Below are 15502 nucleotides of genomic sequence, written 5' to 3' on the forward strand. Positions count from 1 at the left end.
ACAGTTCCCTCTTATTCATGGGGGATACTAAGACCCCCCAATGGATGTCTGAAGCCACCAATAGTAACAAACACCACGTACACTGCGTTTTCGGGTAAGTAACATACCTATGAGAAAGTTTCATTTATAAGTTCGGCACAATAAGAAAATCAAAGTTGTCTGTGGTCTCTCTCTCTCAAATTCTCTTCTTTTGCGCCCTCCTGTGTGGTGTGGGATGATGGAGCGCCCATGTGAGGACATGAAGCACAGGGAACGACACGGGCACCGTGATGCAGCCTTAGGCCACTACTGCCCTTCTGACATGTCAGAATCATCGGCTGCCTAAGTATGGCTGATCACAGGTAACTGAAACCACGGAAAGGGAAACCAAAGATAAGGGGGACTGCAGCAGATAAAGTGGAATTCTAAAAAATGTTCAAGAAACCCAAAGGAAGGCAGGGGGAAAAGTGAGAAACAGAAGGGACAAAAATAAATAAATTTTTATAAAAATGAAAAAGAAAAAGAAACATAAGGGACAGAGAAACCCAAAACCAGTATTTACCCCAATTTTACAATGAAGAGGAGTTGCGGCCGAGGAACTCGGCTGGCAGTGTATCTCCGTGGTTAAGGACGCAGGCTCAAGAGTTAGACTTATGCTGAAACCTGGACATTACCACCTTGTAGTTGTGTGATCCTGGGCAAGTTATAGACCGTTCTGAGCTTTCATTTCCTCGCCTATAACACAGGAGCCATAATATTACCTACCCAGCAGAAGACCGTTGACAGAATTAAGATCAGTATATATAAAATTTCTATCCCAATACCTGACACATAATGACGATTCAAAAAACATTAACAATTATTTGTATCAGAGACAAGATGAATGTTTGCCCAGACTTGGGACTCAAGGGCCAGAGAAAGTCAGGGGTAAAACAAGGAAGTGAATATAAAGGGATCAAGTTCAAGTCTGTATACCAAAGGACTCTGGTGTCTCTCTCCCACCAGCTCTAGAACACCTGCAGTCCTGCTTAACCCTCAGAAAGGCAAATAGAAAGAAGATCCTTCTAGAGAATGCGAACCTTAAAAAAAAAAAAAAAAAAAAAAAAAAAAAGGGGCCTGAAGGTGCCCTTTTTGTGTTGTTTTTTTTTTTTTTTTTTAAGAGTATTTATTTGTCAGAGAGAGGGAAAGAGAGAGCACTGGAGCGCATGCACAAACAGGGGGATGGGCAGGCAGAGGAGGAAGCAGACTCTCTGCTGAGCTGGAAGCTGCACCTGGGACTCGATCCCAGGACCCTGGGATCATGACCTGAGCCAAAGGCAGACGTTTAACCGACTGAGTCACCCAGGTGTCCCTGAAGATGCCCTTCTGTTAGGATTCACAACAAAAAAGCCAGTGACCCACCCCACTTCAGTGAATGATAGGAGGGTAAGACAGTGGGCTAAAACTTGCAGGCAGTGTAACAGGATGTCCATGGATAATTTCTGAAATCAACAAACCAAGAAAAAGTAACATATACATATCATCTAGAAATATGAAGATAAATACCGAAAAAAAAACAGACCAAAAAATGAAAGCACACAGGGAACGAGACCATACTGGGAGTGAGGAGAAAAAAGGGACAGCTTTCCTTGCTGTTCTTGTAAGTCTTACAGTACAATCTGACTACAGGACAGAACGTCAGTTATCATTCCATTTTTTTAAAAGATTTTATTTAAATCTTTTAAACCCTGGGTGGCTCAGTCATTACACATCTGCCTTCGGCTCAAGTCGCAATGTTGGGATCCTGGGATTGAGCCCCACATCGGGCTCCCTGCTCAGTGGGAAGCCTGCCTCTCCCTCTCCCACTCCCCCTGCTTGTGTTCCCTCTCTGCTCTGTCATAAATAAATTCCTTTAAAAAAAAAATTTGAGAACAAGGAACAAAGTGAGAGAGAGAGAGAGAACATGACCAAGAGGGAGGGGCATAGGGAGAGTTGGGAGAGGGAGATGCAGACATCCCGCCAAACAGGGAGCCCAATGTGGGGCTCCACTCCAGGGTACTGGGACTATGACCCGAGCCGAAGGCAGACGCCCAACCAACTTAGCCACCCAGGCCCCCCCATTTTTTCTTTAAATCCTTTTGTATTATAAAACCCTTTTCTCTTTTTCCCACAGTAAGCTTGTATTTCTGTTAAAATGGAAAGGACTCTAATTTTGAAAATGAAATTATAAACAAATGAAAACTAAGAGGGGCTCTCCCACTGAAAAACATATAATAATATAGCCAACAATTCCAAACTCTATAAGCAGGCACAAAATTAGAAGCCTGGGGAAAAACACAAACACAAAACCCAGAAGCTAGGAGTATGGAGTAAAATGGCATTCAAGGTTCATGAATCACAGCACTTACCATCTCGCAGGGAAGATACTCATAGGACAAATATTTGCAATAAAATAATAGGAGACACACAGCCATGATCTCAAACTTAAACCATTTCCCCCTAAATTCTACAGTAGTGTCTTCATCCAAGCCAGAACTCTGGCGCTTCACTCAGACTCCTCATGTGACCACGACCAGGACTGTAGCTTCTGTCCTCTCCTCTATCAGTACGGCTCAGTCATAGTTGTGGGGCTGTTGAGCTCATCATCTCTAGCCAAGATCTCTGTACTTCCCTTATCTTCATTCTCTGTCTCCTTCAATCTCTTTAATACATGCTGTCCTGGAGATTTTTTTCTTAAATAAAAAGCTCATCATACCACTTTTCTTTCCTATGATGTCTTAATGGATTCATAGTTACCTACAAGATGAAGTTCAAATTCATACTCTGGTACACAACATCCTTCATGAGGATCTCAGCTTACTGGCTCTTGCCCCATCACATCTCCCACGCCACAATCCAGCGTTCTTGAACCACCTGCGGTTCCCCATTTCTCGTGCTTGTTTGAAGCTAACAGACCTTTGCCTGGGCAGCGTCCCTTGCTTGGACTACAACTGGCAAACACTTATTATAACTTCCAAGTTTGAGGCTAGATATTGTCTTGCCTAGAAGCCTTTCCTGACCACTGTTCTCCTGGACATGGGTCATCTCCTCCTTCGCACCTTCGCCTCCACTGAACCCCCAACACATTTCTTGCACGGGAACCATAAAGCTTCAGGACCTGTACCTGTTGCGTAATTCATGCTCAGTGTTGTTGAATGAATGAATATGTAAGTGAAAAAGTTTATGCACAAAGACATTTACTAAAAACATGTAGCAGAGAAACTAGCAAAAAACTGTTAAATAAATTATAATTTATCCATAAGAAGATATATAGCTGTAAAAAAAAAAAAGTTTGTAGAGGCTATGAAAGTAGGAAACTGTCTGGTGTTACAGAGGAAAAAAAGCAAAATATAAAACAGAACATAGCACAATTATAAATTCTGCCTTTTTTTTTTAAAAGATTTTATTTTATTATTTATTTGAGAGAGAGAGAGAGAGATCACAAGTAGGCAGAGAGGCAGGCAGAGAGAGAGGGGGGAGCAGGCTCCCCGCTGAGCAGAGAGCCCAATGCTAGGCTCGACCCCAAGACCCTGAGATCATGACCCAAGCCGAAGGCAGAGGCTTTAACCCACTGAGCCACCCAGGCGCCCCTAAATTCTGCTCTTTAAAACCCATATATAAAAACAGACTAAAATCTTTACAGTAGTAATTACTTGGGTGGTGGGAATATGGGAGATACCAGTACTTCTGTTTGCTTTGCTATATTTTCCATAATGTTCTAAATGATAATATATTATTTTATAATAAAAATAAATGCATTATTTTAACAGGTGGGAGTGGCTAATACTCTCATTTTGCATATTACTGAGAAGTTTTGGCCAAAGCTAGTTCATTAGCAGCCAATCCTAGACTGGGATTCAGGCCTCCTCCCAATCCAGTGCTTTACAATACAGCTGCCATTTCCATTTGCACAAAAGAAAATAGGTTATAGTTTCATAAATCTAGATATGATTGTGGGGCGCCTGGGTGGCTCAGCTGGTTGGACATCTTACTTTTTTTTTAAGATTTGATTTATTTATTTGAGAGAGAGAGAGAGTGAGAGAGCATGAGAGGGGAGAAGGTCAGAGGGAGAAGCAGACTCCCCATGGAGCTGGGAGTCTCATGTGGGACTCGATCCTGGAATTCCGGGATCATGACCTGAGCCGAAGGCAGTCGCTTAACCAACTGAGCCACCCAGGCGCCCGACATCTTACTTTTGATTTCAGCTCAGGTCCTGATCTCGAGGTCATGAGACTGAGCCCTACATGGGACTCCTGTTCAGTGTGGAGTCCGCTTGTCCTTCTCCCTCCGCCTCTACTCTACCCCCAGCTTACTTGTACACACTTGCTCGCTCTCTAAAAAAAATAATAAAATCTTAAAAAAAAAATCTAGATCTGATAAGATGCCTTTTTTGGTCCAAGCTCATTTAGAAGAAGAGCTGCCCTAAAATAAAACTCTCCAAAGCAAACACAGTAGTCACTGAGAGTAAGAAAGAGATCAATAGGAATTTATATTACACTAGAGTTTAGCTCAATCTATTTGATAGAAAATCTTAACTATGATTCAGTGAAGGAACAGACATGCCTGTGAGCACTAAGACTGCTGGAATTCAAGAACTTGGACAAAGCTGAAGCAGATGATTTCCACGCTTCCCTCCTAATCAAGATTGTCCATTCTAAAAGAAAGGTCAATATCACAAATGATACTACAGGTGCAATCTGTAAATATCTCATTTCAGCACTGAAATATTCTCAGACAGAACCCGACGCAGATCCACAAGTACACACTCAATTTCTCCCCGACAAAGGTGCTCCAAGGATAGCATTTTTTCAAGGTCTACAGATGCTATGAGAAATTGTACTACTAATGACTGAACACTTAAAACTCTAAGTATTAAAATATCTAGTACAATTAGATTGGCAATTTCACAGTCACCACTCATCCCCCTAACTCAACTCAGATTCAACATATTAGTGTTACAATTTCTTACCATAAAGAACAAACGGGATGGATGTGCGCGCTAATTATTTTAGCAATGCCTCTTGTCAAGAAATCCCAGATGACGATTCGGCCATCGTTACAGCCAACCGCAAGCAGCGTGCCCCACCTGTTAAAGGTGCAAGTCAGGGCCATGCTGATACAATCCAAGGTTCCATCGGCTTCCTAAAAATTAAAATGAATACAAGAATATAGACAATGCCATCCAGGTACCCAAATTATTTCTTAAAGACTCTCTATCACCTATATGACAGTACTCTTTAAATTATGACGTATGCCAAAAGAAACTCTATGTGTGTTCTTGTACCTATTAAACGAGCCAAAACAAGGAAGTAAGTGATAAACAGATGTGATAAATCCCATTCATTACCAGTCTGACTTTGAACCCACCGGGCAGGGCAATTACGCAATATAACAAGATTCACTGAACAGAGTCATCCTACTGACCCAATAATCAGTTCTTGGGATTTAGTCCAAGAAAAACAGTTTAAAACAAAACCCCTAGAACAACCTGTATGTGCAGTATTAGGAAAGTCAAATACATTATTTTGTGTTCATAACAAGCCATTTAAAATAACCATAATGACTACACTGAAACACATTTCAAGCATTACAAAATATTCTTACATTTTAAAAAGTAAAGTAGAACATACATATTACTACTATGCAAAAACACTGATTGATTGAAACTAGAAAAGCACTAAGGGAAAAAACCCTACATACAGGTGATAGTACTGATTGTGAAAAATTCTTCAAAGTACTGTTTTTAATTTACTGGGAAATGAACTGTGTAAAATTAAAATGCTATGGGTGAGATTTCCCACCAATATTGCCTATATATTTCCTCTATTCTCAAAATTAAACATTGAGTTCCTTATTATAGCAAAAGAGGCATCATCATACTTAAAGCTTCTACTGTCAAAGAAAAGTGGGGGGGGGGATAAAATAACATTTTCCACTCAAACACAAAAGAAAGCAAGTTATCATACTCCTAAATTCACAATAAGATTATACTCTTTAAAAAAAAAAGACTATCCTCTTACCTCCGGATAATTCTGCCCAAAGGACTCTGCAACAAAGCAAAGAAAGAGTTCATGGAGCGTTTGCAACAAAGCAGGAATCCTCCAGCTCACAAACTGGCGTACACAATGGTTTGCGAAGTGTGGATGGGAACTGCCTCTGGCTCAGGGACTCCAGAGGGGTCACACCTATTTTCATTATCATACCAAGAAGGCATCTGCCTCTTTACTCTCCTGTGTCCCACTCCTGAGGCCACAGCACCAGTGATATAACAGAGTGCATGCAAAAGTAGATGCAAGAATTCTACCAACCTCTACTTAGGCAAGTAGTAAGGGCAACTTGTAACTGTAAAGCAATGCTCTTCTCACTAATTTTGTTTTAGAGAAGTTATTTTTCATAAAAATGTTATTTATGTAAACAGGTAATGGGGTTATGTTGGCTATTTTGAATTACAAACTTTTAAATATCTAATCTGTTAAACTATCTCAAGTTGGATGAACTCTCTAGAACCTTCATTAGCAGCCGCCGACCAGAAGTGGCCATTTACCTTCCTAACAATGACATTTATGTTGTCACATAATCTTGTAGTTGATTAAAGATGCAATTCTCTACTCACTATATTAATTTCTTAAGCAAATGACATTTGGCGGCTAACACCCCTAGCATGTTTTTCCTGTCTGAAATGCAGTGTTCACACAAGTCACAAACATCTTGAACAGCAGATGATGGCAGGATGATACCGCCTGCTTCTCTGAAGTGTCCGGGTCAGCATGTACTTTTAACATTACCTAAGTATTTTATTACAGTGATTTTTAAACTATGCTGAGAACTACAGATCCATGAAAGTTGTTTCACACATAGGGCATCCAAATGAGATTTCATCTAAAAAAAGTCATCTACTCTTAAAAAAAAAGTCTGAAACCCAGTTTTATTAGACTGTCCTTTATAAAAATGTTATTAAAAACTAAAGAGCAGGAGCTCCTGGCTGGCTCAGTCGAAGAGCATGCAACTCCTGATCTTGGGATCATGAGTTTGAGCCCCAGGTTGGATTATAGGGATTATTTAAACCAAAAACAAAACAAAACAAAACAAAATGGAGGAGGAAGAGAGGAAGGGGAGGAGGGGAAGGAGGAGGAATAGGAGGAGGAAAGAAAAGTAAAACTACAGAAAAAACATGAAAACCACTAAAAACAAAAAACAAAAAACAACAGTCCTACAATAAAGAACACTAAAAGATGGAACTAAACGCAAATGTCCCCAAAAGGTAATTATCTTGATGTATTTAATGTGAACCAGATTTAAGGTGGCTGACTGCATGCACTTACGAAAGAATGAACTGAAATGCTGAAACCAGTAGAGAGGTTTTATTTTTTTAAAGATTTTATTTATTCATTTCAGAAGGAGAGAGCGTGCGAGTCTGGGGTGGGAGGAAGGGCAGAGAGAAGCAGGCCCCCAACCAAGCAGGGAGTTCCAGGATCACGACCAGGGCAGAAGGCAGATGCCCAACAGGCTGAGCCACCCAGGCACCCAGATCGAAAGGTTTTTGAAAGAAATTTTCTGAAGTTACCGATGTAATACATGCAATACAGAAATGTTAATCAACAAATGATCGTTTCCTCCCTGCAACCCACTCACCAAGGTAAAAGCTTCCATATATTTCCATATGCTTATATAAGCAAATCTAGAAGCATATATTTGTTGAGCATTCATGTTTATAGTTGTTTTTTAAATAAAACATTACATCTATAATGTGACTTGTTTCCTTAGCAATTTAGCTTAGAAATCTTTCCAAATCAGTAAGATATATACATTCACATGGTTGAGGAAAAAACAAACAAACAGAAAGCATTTATCCAAAAATTAAAAACAAAACAAACAACAAACCACAACCTGAAAAGACAAAGTACTGGGGAAGAAGCAGAGTACAACTGGCTGTGTTGCGATAAGGGAAAGCCTAGCAGAAGATTCTGAGTGAGTCCAGGATCCAGGGACCATTTTAATGTACGATCACCTCTCAACACAGACTACCCCTTGTATATCTGGTTTATGTTTCTAGGGTAGGTTTTTCTTTTTTTGCGGATCATCCTAGTGAACAGAACTACAATAAGGTGTTTAAGGAGCACAAAGAAAAAGTGACAACACGTGAGAAAGACCAGGCTCATCTGGGGCGGTCCTGTTGGAGGACCAGAGCAAGACTGCGGTCAAGCAGGACTACAGAACGCAAGGCCCTTTCCTCAGAAAATGCTCAAGGTCACCTTTATACTCTTCATCTTGCCACATCTACCATTTTATGGGACAATGAGATTTCTTGGGTTTTAAATCCATACTGGGGGAAAAAAATATGCCCAAAGACGAGGCTGCCAGGAGAAATAAAACCCCTGTCAGAGATTTAACTCCATAATACGCTTGATACAAAAAACATGAGGGCCTTCTATAGCAAAACACGCATATCCAAAACTGATTACAGAAGAAAAATCCTTGACTGGATCAATGAGTAAAAAACACAACGAAAGGCTGTTAAAGACACACCATCGAAAGGGAGGAGGGGGGAGGGGAGCACACCCATAAGGATTTTGTGAGCAGTTTCTCCTAGTCTCAAGCAGCAGAAAATTACTGTATTATTCAAGCTATTCTGAGCAGAAAAAAAATACTAGTTTTTTTTTTTTTTTTATAAAGCCAACATAACTGACACCAAACCCTCAGAGACAATACAAAAAAGAAAAACAAGAATTTTCTTAACACAAATGGGACACAATATTTCACCTTCACACTCCACAGACTTGCAAAGTAACCTCTAACAGTAAGGTTATAACAATTATAACCAAATTCGAACCACAAAGCTTCTGGAGAGTTTGCTATTGGACCATGTAAGAAGACACTTCAACAGAGCAGGAGAAACAAGGGTGAGAGTCAAGGGCACTCCAAACAGTCTAACGGCAAGATTCACTCTTGTACATCCTGAGTCAAGAATGCTTACACAACAGCCACATGATCCTATCTGTAGATACTGAAAACACATTTGCTAAAACTCCATAATCACTTCTAATAAAAGGAAGAGAGGACTACAATAAATGATAAAATCTACCAAAAACATAATTATCATTCCAAAAGGTTAAATAGTAAAACCATTTCAATTAATATCAGCAACTAGGAAGGGATATATCATTACTAGTTAATACCATACAAGAAATGAAATAACTGGTTTAACCACTGAATATAAGGAGATAAAACTATTTCTCTTTTGCTGTCACTGAATACCACGAAAACACAAGAGACTCTAATAAGAAAACTATTTAATTAATAAGAAAATAGGGACGGGGCTTCTGGCTGGCTCAGTTAGAAGAGCGAGCAACCCCTGGTCTCAGGGTCATGAGTTCCACCCCCAAGCTGGGTGCAGAGTTTACTTAAAAATAAACAAACTTTTTTTTTTTTAAGATTTTATTTATTTGACAGACAGAGATCATAAGTAGGCAGAGAGGCAGGCAGAGAGAGAGGAGAAAGCGGCTCCCCGCTGAGCAGAGCCGGATGCAGGGCTCTATCCCAGGTCCCTGAGACCATGACCTGAGCCGAAGGCAGAGGCTTTAACCCACTGAGCCACCCAGGTGCCCCAACAAACTTTTTTTTAAAAAAAAAGAAAATAGGGTAAGGTGGCTTACTACAAGAAAAATATTCAAACATTAATAGATTTTCTTTACATTAGCAATTAGTATCCAAAAATGGAAATACAAGGAAAAATTCCACTCATGATGGCTACAAACATATAAAATATTTAAGGAACAGGTCGTAAGGTAATAAGGAAGACACAAGACATGTATGAAGAAAACTATAAAATCTTAAGTAAGGCCACAAAACCTAAATAAATGAAAAGATAATCTACATTCTGGGATGGGAAAATTTAACGGCTTTCCCTAAAAATTAATAAATGTTATATAATTCCAGATGGAATAAAGACAAATGTGAAAAAAAATTCTAAATGTACTGAGGCTGCTGATATATGATAAAGGTGGCATTTCAATTTAGTGGAGGATTTATTTAACATATAGGGAATGCAAGGGACCATATGGAAGAAGGAAAAAGTAATTCCTCTCATATTACATATCAATTTCAGGTAAACCGATGTTTTTAAAGAACAAGAATCTTAGAAGAAAATCTAGGAGACTACATGTATTATCTAGGGTAGGGAAGACCTTAACCAAATGAGGAACACCAAAGAAAAGAGAAATAGGTTTGATTAAGTAAAAATTTAATATTTTGCATGGCAAAGTTCCCATAAACAATCAAGGTTTAGAAACAAACTTTCGGGGTGCCTGGGTGGCTCAGTGGGTTAAGCCTCTGCCTTCGGTTCAGGTCATATCTCAGGGTCCTGGGATGGAGCCCCACATCAGGCTCTCTGCTCAGCGGGGAGCCTGCTTCCTCCTCTCTCTCTCTCTGCCTGCCTCTCTGCCTACTTGTGAGCTCTGTCTGTCAAAAATAAATAAACTCTTTAAAAACAACAACAACAACAAACAAACTTTCAAGGCAGATGACTGACAGGAGTTGATACCTGTATTACAAAGCAATTTTATACATCAGTAAGAAAAAACAACCCAAAGACAAAAAGAACATAAATGAAAATGAGATGCCACTTTCATCCATCGAACAGGTAAATTTAGGGGCACCTGGGTGGCTCAGTCTGTTAAGCATCTGCCTTGGGCTCAGGTCATGATCCCGGGGACCTGGGATTGAGCCCCATATCAGGCTCCCTGCTCAGCAGAGGGTCTGCTTTTCCCTTTCTCTCTCCCTCTGCCTCTCCCCTGGCTTGCACTCGTTCTCTCTCTCTCTCTCTCTCTCTCTTTCAAATAAATAAATAAAATATTAAAAAAACAAACAACAACAACAAAAAAAAAAAAAACAGGAAAATTTAGGGAGAGAACACCTGGGGGTGGAAGAGAGGGCACAGGGACATTTTTATATGTCACCTATAAAAAATGGGAATTGTGGGGTGCCTGGGTGGCTCAGTGGGTTAAAGCCTCTGCCTTCGGCTCAGGTCATGATCTCAGAGTCCTACATCGGGCTCTCTGCTCAGCAGGGAGCCTGCTTCCTCCTCTCTCTCTGCCTGCCTCTCTGCCTACTTGTAATCTCTGTCTGTCAAATAAATAAATAAAATCTTAAAAAAAAATTTAAAAAAAAAGAAATTATACATCATGTGTATCTACATGAATGCGTTAAAATCCATCAGATCTAGCATCTCCCAATGTGTATGAACAATATCCTACAGTGTTAACTGAAGAAGGCAAGTTTCAAATCATGTGTATAAAAAGGTACTATTTCCGTAAAAAAGCGGAAACAAAGCCCTAATAAATTTGTTTAAACGTTTGTGCGAGCAAGGAATAAGCTATAGAACGAGAAACTCTAGAAAGTTACCATTTGGGGAAGGGGAGAAAGTTTTTCTGGATGCGTGTTTGAACTGTTTCCACTGCTGTGATAAACACGTGCTGTATTTGTTCATTTGAAAAGCAAGAGATTAAAGAACCACAGTGCGCCTTCCTGACTTAGACTCACACTGGCTCATCACTTCTCCGAAGAGCTCAAACCTGCACTTACCTACCATGAGCAGCTACCGCTTACTGAATGCCTACGTGTCCAACTCTGCACTAAGGTCTTTTATATATTCCCTTTCAGTCCTCTCAATTCGTGATTAAGGGACCACTGCTGGCACCCGCTACACCCCAAGACCTGACCTTTACTGCCACCTGCTTGTACTCACCAACCCTCGTCCCACATTTTTGCTCAAGCTCTTCCTTCCCATTCATCTCTTCACTCGGGCAAATGGAAACTGAAACCCTCACGCGACAGGGTCCAGACCACTTGGAGCATAACCCTTGCCTGGTGCCTGCGCAGACAGACTATGGAGTGACCTCCAACTACCTTTACCTCATTAGAATACTAAATCTCCGCCCAAGGAGGAGCACAGGCCTCATTTCCATAATAATGTCTGTACAGCAGGTTTCCTTAAGGGAGCAGCGGTGGCCTTATGCTGACTCTACACGCAAGGACAAGGCTTCCCAACTAAATATTCATCCAAAAACCCTAAGTAGAAGGAACCCATTCACACTTGCTCAGAGAATAAATGGTTTTGGAAGTTATTCCCCATGATCTCCTTACTTGCTTCAAATAAAGTTTACTTTGTGCACCAGCTCAACGTGGTGTATCTGTGACTCACCAAGGAGCGAACTCTGTTGGTTCAGTGACACTATTACATTCCATTTCACAGTTAAGTCACTTCCCAAGTGCACACAGTCAAAACCTGGAACAACCGGAACCTGACCCAGAAACCATACTCTTAACTGTAACTACACTAAACAGCCTCTAGAATCTTGCCTGAATTTGACCTCAAGGTTATTAATCTATCATCTGTCAAACACAACACAACCCCCCCCTTTTTGAAAGTCAAAATGTGCCCATCTGCTTTCCTTCTGTACATCTTCCCTTCTCTTCCCACATCTCAAAGATCCCCACCAATTACTCCCTCATGGCCACGGAACGGAATTTAACCAAGAGAAGTGAGCTCAGTGGCCTACCGAAAATTCCACCTACTGAGGATTTTTCTTAGCAACAACCAGTGTTCTCACTTTATTTGTTCCCAAAAAACCATCCCTTTTCCCAGAGAAGACAAAAGAAAAATTGGAAGTTAAGCTTCCCACCTCCCTTTGCCAATAAAGCCCACAGGAAGCACACAAAAGATCTCCGCTGAGGGCTGAATGAATAATTTTGGTATTACACCATCCAGCTCAACCAAGCAGGAAACTTTTTTAGTCTTCACTCTCCACATAGTGTCACAAACCCTTCCTAGTCGCCTCACTTTTACAGTCTTGGCCTTCTACCACATTCGTCTTCCTGACACTGTTCTTCAAAGCCTGTGCCCCCCTCAGACCTTCCCTTCCGCTAAGGGCGGCTGCTTTGCAGCTGCCTTTTCGGAATCTGAGTTTACAACGCTTCAGGCCCAGCCACACCAGCTCCCACAGGGCCCTCCTCCTTTCTGTCCTGTGAAGATCCTTTCTCCAAACTGCCCTTCAGCTTTCCAGCCTTCTCCCTCTAGGTCTCCTGACATGGAATAAGGTCTGTTCTCCACACTGCTGAACACCCACCTCCTTAAAGACCTGATTATCACCAGCTCTAAAGCTGCACGGACCTATTCTCCCAAGGGCCCTATTATTTTCGATTCCAACCCATTCCCCTCTGTTGTAATGGTTAGGAGCAGAGTAGCAATTTCCATTCTGTTTCCTCAATCTAACAAGGGAGGACACAGGCAAGGGCATTTTTCCAAAGAAATGCAATTTGCAGGTGTCTAGATAACCAATCCCACCCCACCCTCATCTGATCCCTTCACCAACATAATTACTATGTGTCCTTGACTCCAGCCTTGCCTCCCTCACAGAGCTGCCACAGCCAACTTTCCAAGAACCGAATCTCACCTGTCACTTAGCTGCTTAAAATCTACTTCACCCAACAATATACTAAACTTCTAAGTATAATTTTAAAAAGTGATTTCATTCTGGCCCCTGCCAGTGTTATCCTCTCCATGTCTGGCTAACTTCCCATCAGCACCTAGCATAGAAACTCACATAACCCGCCCTAAGCACCAGCTGTAGATCACTGACCATTTCTTGAACATACCATATGCAGTCATGCCTCAGAACATCAGTCCCAACTACTCCCTGCACTGCTAATCAGCTTCTCTAACTTGTCCCTCCGGAAAAACCCTTCTCTATCTGCACTGTCTGGGTTAAAGGACGCTTCCTCTATAAAACCATCCCCAAATTCTACCGCCAACCTCTATATTGCAGAATTAATTGCTTTCAGCTGAACTCCCATAATGCATTCACTTATTACGGTTCCGTATTAGACACAATTATTTATGTTTCACTCCTTCTAGCTCTACATATTTATTCAGGGCAAAGGCTGTATCTTATTTTGAGGTCTTTCAAACAGTAGGACCCATCCCCCCATAAGTGGATAAATCAATTTAGTGAGCCCCAACAAGTTTTTTAACAGATTCGAACAGAAGACATCAGAGGACACTGAGTATAACAGGAATTAAGTATAATTTTGAGAAACTTAGTTATATATATATTTGTATATATGATGGGTTGTGACAGAAAATAGATTTCCTGGGCATCTTGGGTGGCTCAATTGTTTGAGCATCTGACTCTTGATTTTAGCTCAGGTCACATCTCAGGATTGTGTCATTGGGCCCCTGCATCGGGCTCAGCACTGGGCATGAGGCCTACTTAAGATTCTCCCTCTTTCTATCTACCCCCACTCCCTTCTCCCTCTCTCAAAAAAAAAAAAAAAAAAAAAAGAGTTTTCTTCTTGTGAGTTGTAGTAAAAATAGTTTTGAAAAACTCTTATGTAACGTTCTATCTCCAGTGCATATTGTCAGATACCCAGCAAGGACTCAGAATTGACTACAGAAGTAAAATCACTACCTTGAGTGTTACATTAACAGCACGTTATCATTCCTTTCCTTTATCTGGACAGATATTCTTTCCCACGCATGCTCCCACAATCACAATCGCTTCTGTTCCTTGTGCTTTTTATCTCCAACTTTCTCCTTTAAAACTCAGTAATTTCCATAGAAATGTAGATTTCCAGACCCAGCTTTCTTTTAAATTGTCTAGCCTTCTTGGGGTGCCTGGGTGGCTCAGTCAGTTAAGCGTCCCAACTCTTTTAGTTCAGGTCAGAATTGCAGGATGGAGGGATCAAGCCCGTCGTCACGCTCCACACTAGGCGTGGAGTCAGTCTGCTTGTCCCTCTCCCTGTGCTCCTGCCCCCAACATGCATGCATGCATACTCACGTGCACTCTCTAATAAATAAAATCTTTAAATATAAGTAAACTGTCTAACCTTCCAATGCTAAATATTCCTAAATTTCACCCTCATGAATCTTCTATATCATTCAAGGAAAATCTTTCCCATGACCACTTCTTTCACGTACTAGCCTATCTATCACTTTTCCTCCATCCTGAAGTTTTTTAAAAATAAGGGTCGGCCAGAGGTCGACTGTACTCTGGCTTCCACTCAAGTTGCTGATGGGTGCCGAGTGCCAAAGGACTACACAGAGCAGCCCTTTCCCAGCTTTCAGCATCAACTGCTCTACAAGTGGCTTCTGAGAGCGCGACAACGTGGATCCACCTCCACGTGGATAAATATAGGGAAGCACTCAAAAATCTGCCTAGCTCATAATAAGTACTATATAATTCTTAATTTATTATCATTTATTTGTCCTCTTAACCCCAAAATATAGGTGACTGTCCAAGATTCTGCCCTCGGCAGTTTTCTCTTTCTGCCCCTCCCACCTTTTCCCCTGGTCTTGTCATCCACTCACAAGGTTTCTTCAACAACCCACCTGCAGGAGAAGCACACGTCTCTCTCATAAATCTAAACCCACCTCCTGAATCCCAGATCCACACTCGACATTCCCAAAGCTGTCTTTCCCCAATGTCCTTAAATGTTCATCAGTAACACC

General features: G+C 41.1%; 1 protein-coding gene across 2 annotated transcripts in view; it reads right to left on the reverse strand.

Annotated features, from left to right (window-relative positions):
• Positions 1 to 15502, reverse strand: part of RBBP5 (RB binding protein 5, histone lysine methyltransferase complex subunit) — a 35333-nt gene that overhangs the window by 18129 nt on the left and 1702 nt on the right. For both annotated transcript variants that reach the window (XM_032878428.1, XM_032878427.1), the window contains exons 2-3: positions 6018 to 6043; positions 4967 to 5139 (exon numbers count right to left, since the gene is read on the reverse strand). In XM_032878428.1, the coding sequence (XP_032734319.1) occupies positions 4967 to 5139; positions 6018 to 6043 (199 nt within the window). The remainder of the gene's footprint in view (positions 1 to 4966; positions 5140 to 6017; positions 6044 to 15502) is intronic.

Source organism: Lontra canadensis, unplaced genomic scaffold (genome assembly GCF_010015895.1).
Source record: "Lontra canadensis isolate GAN:19392208 unplaced genomic scaffold, GSC_riverotter_1.0 scaffold63, whole genome shotgun sequence".
NCBI lineage: Eukaryota > Metazoa > Chordata > Mammalia > Carnivora > Mustelidae > Lontra > Lontra canadensis.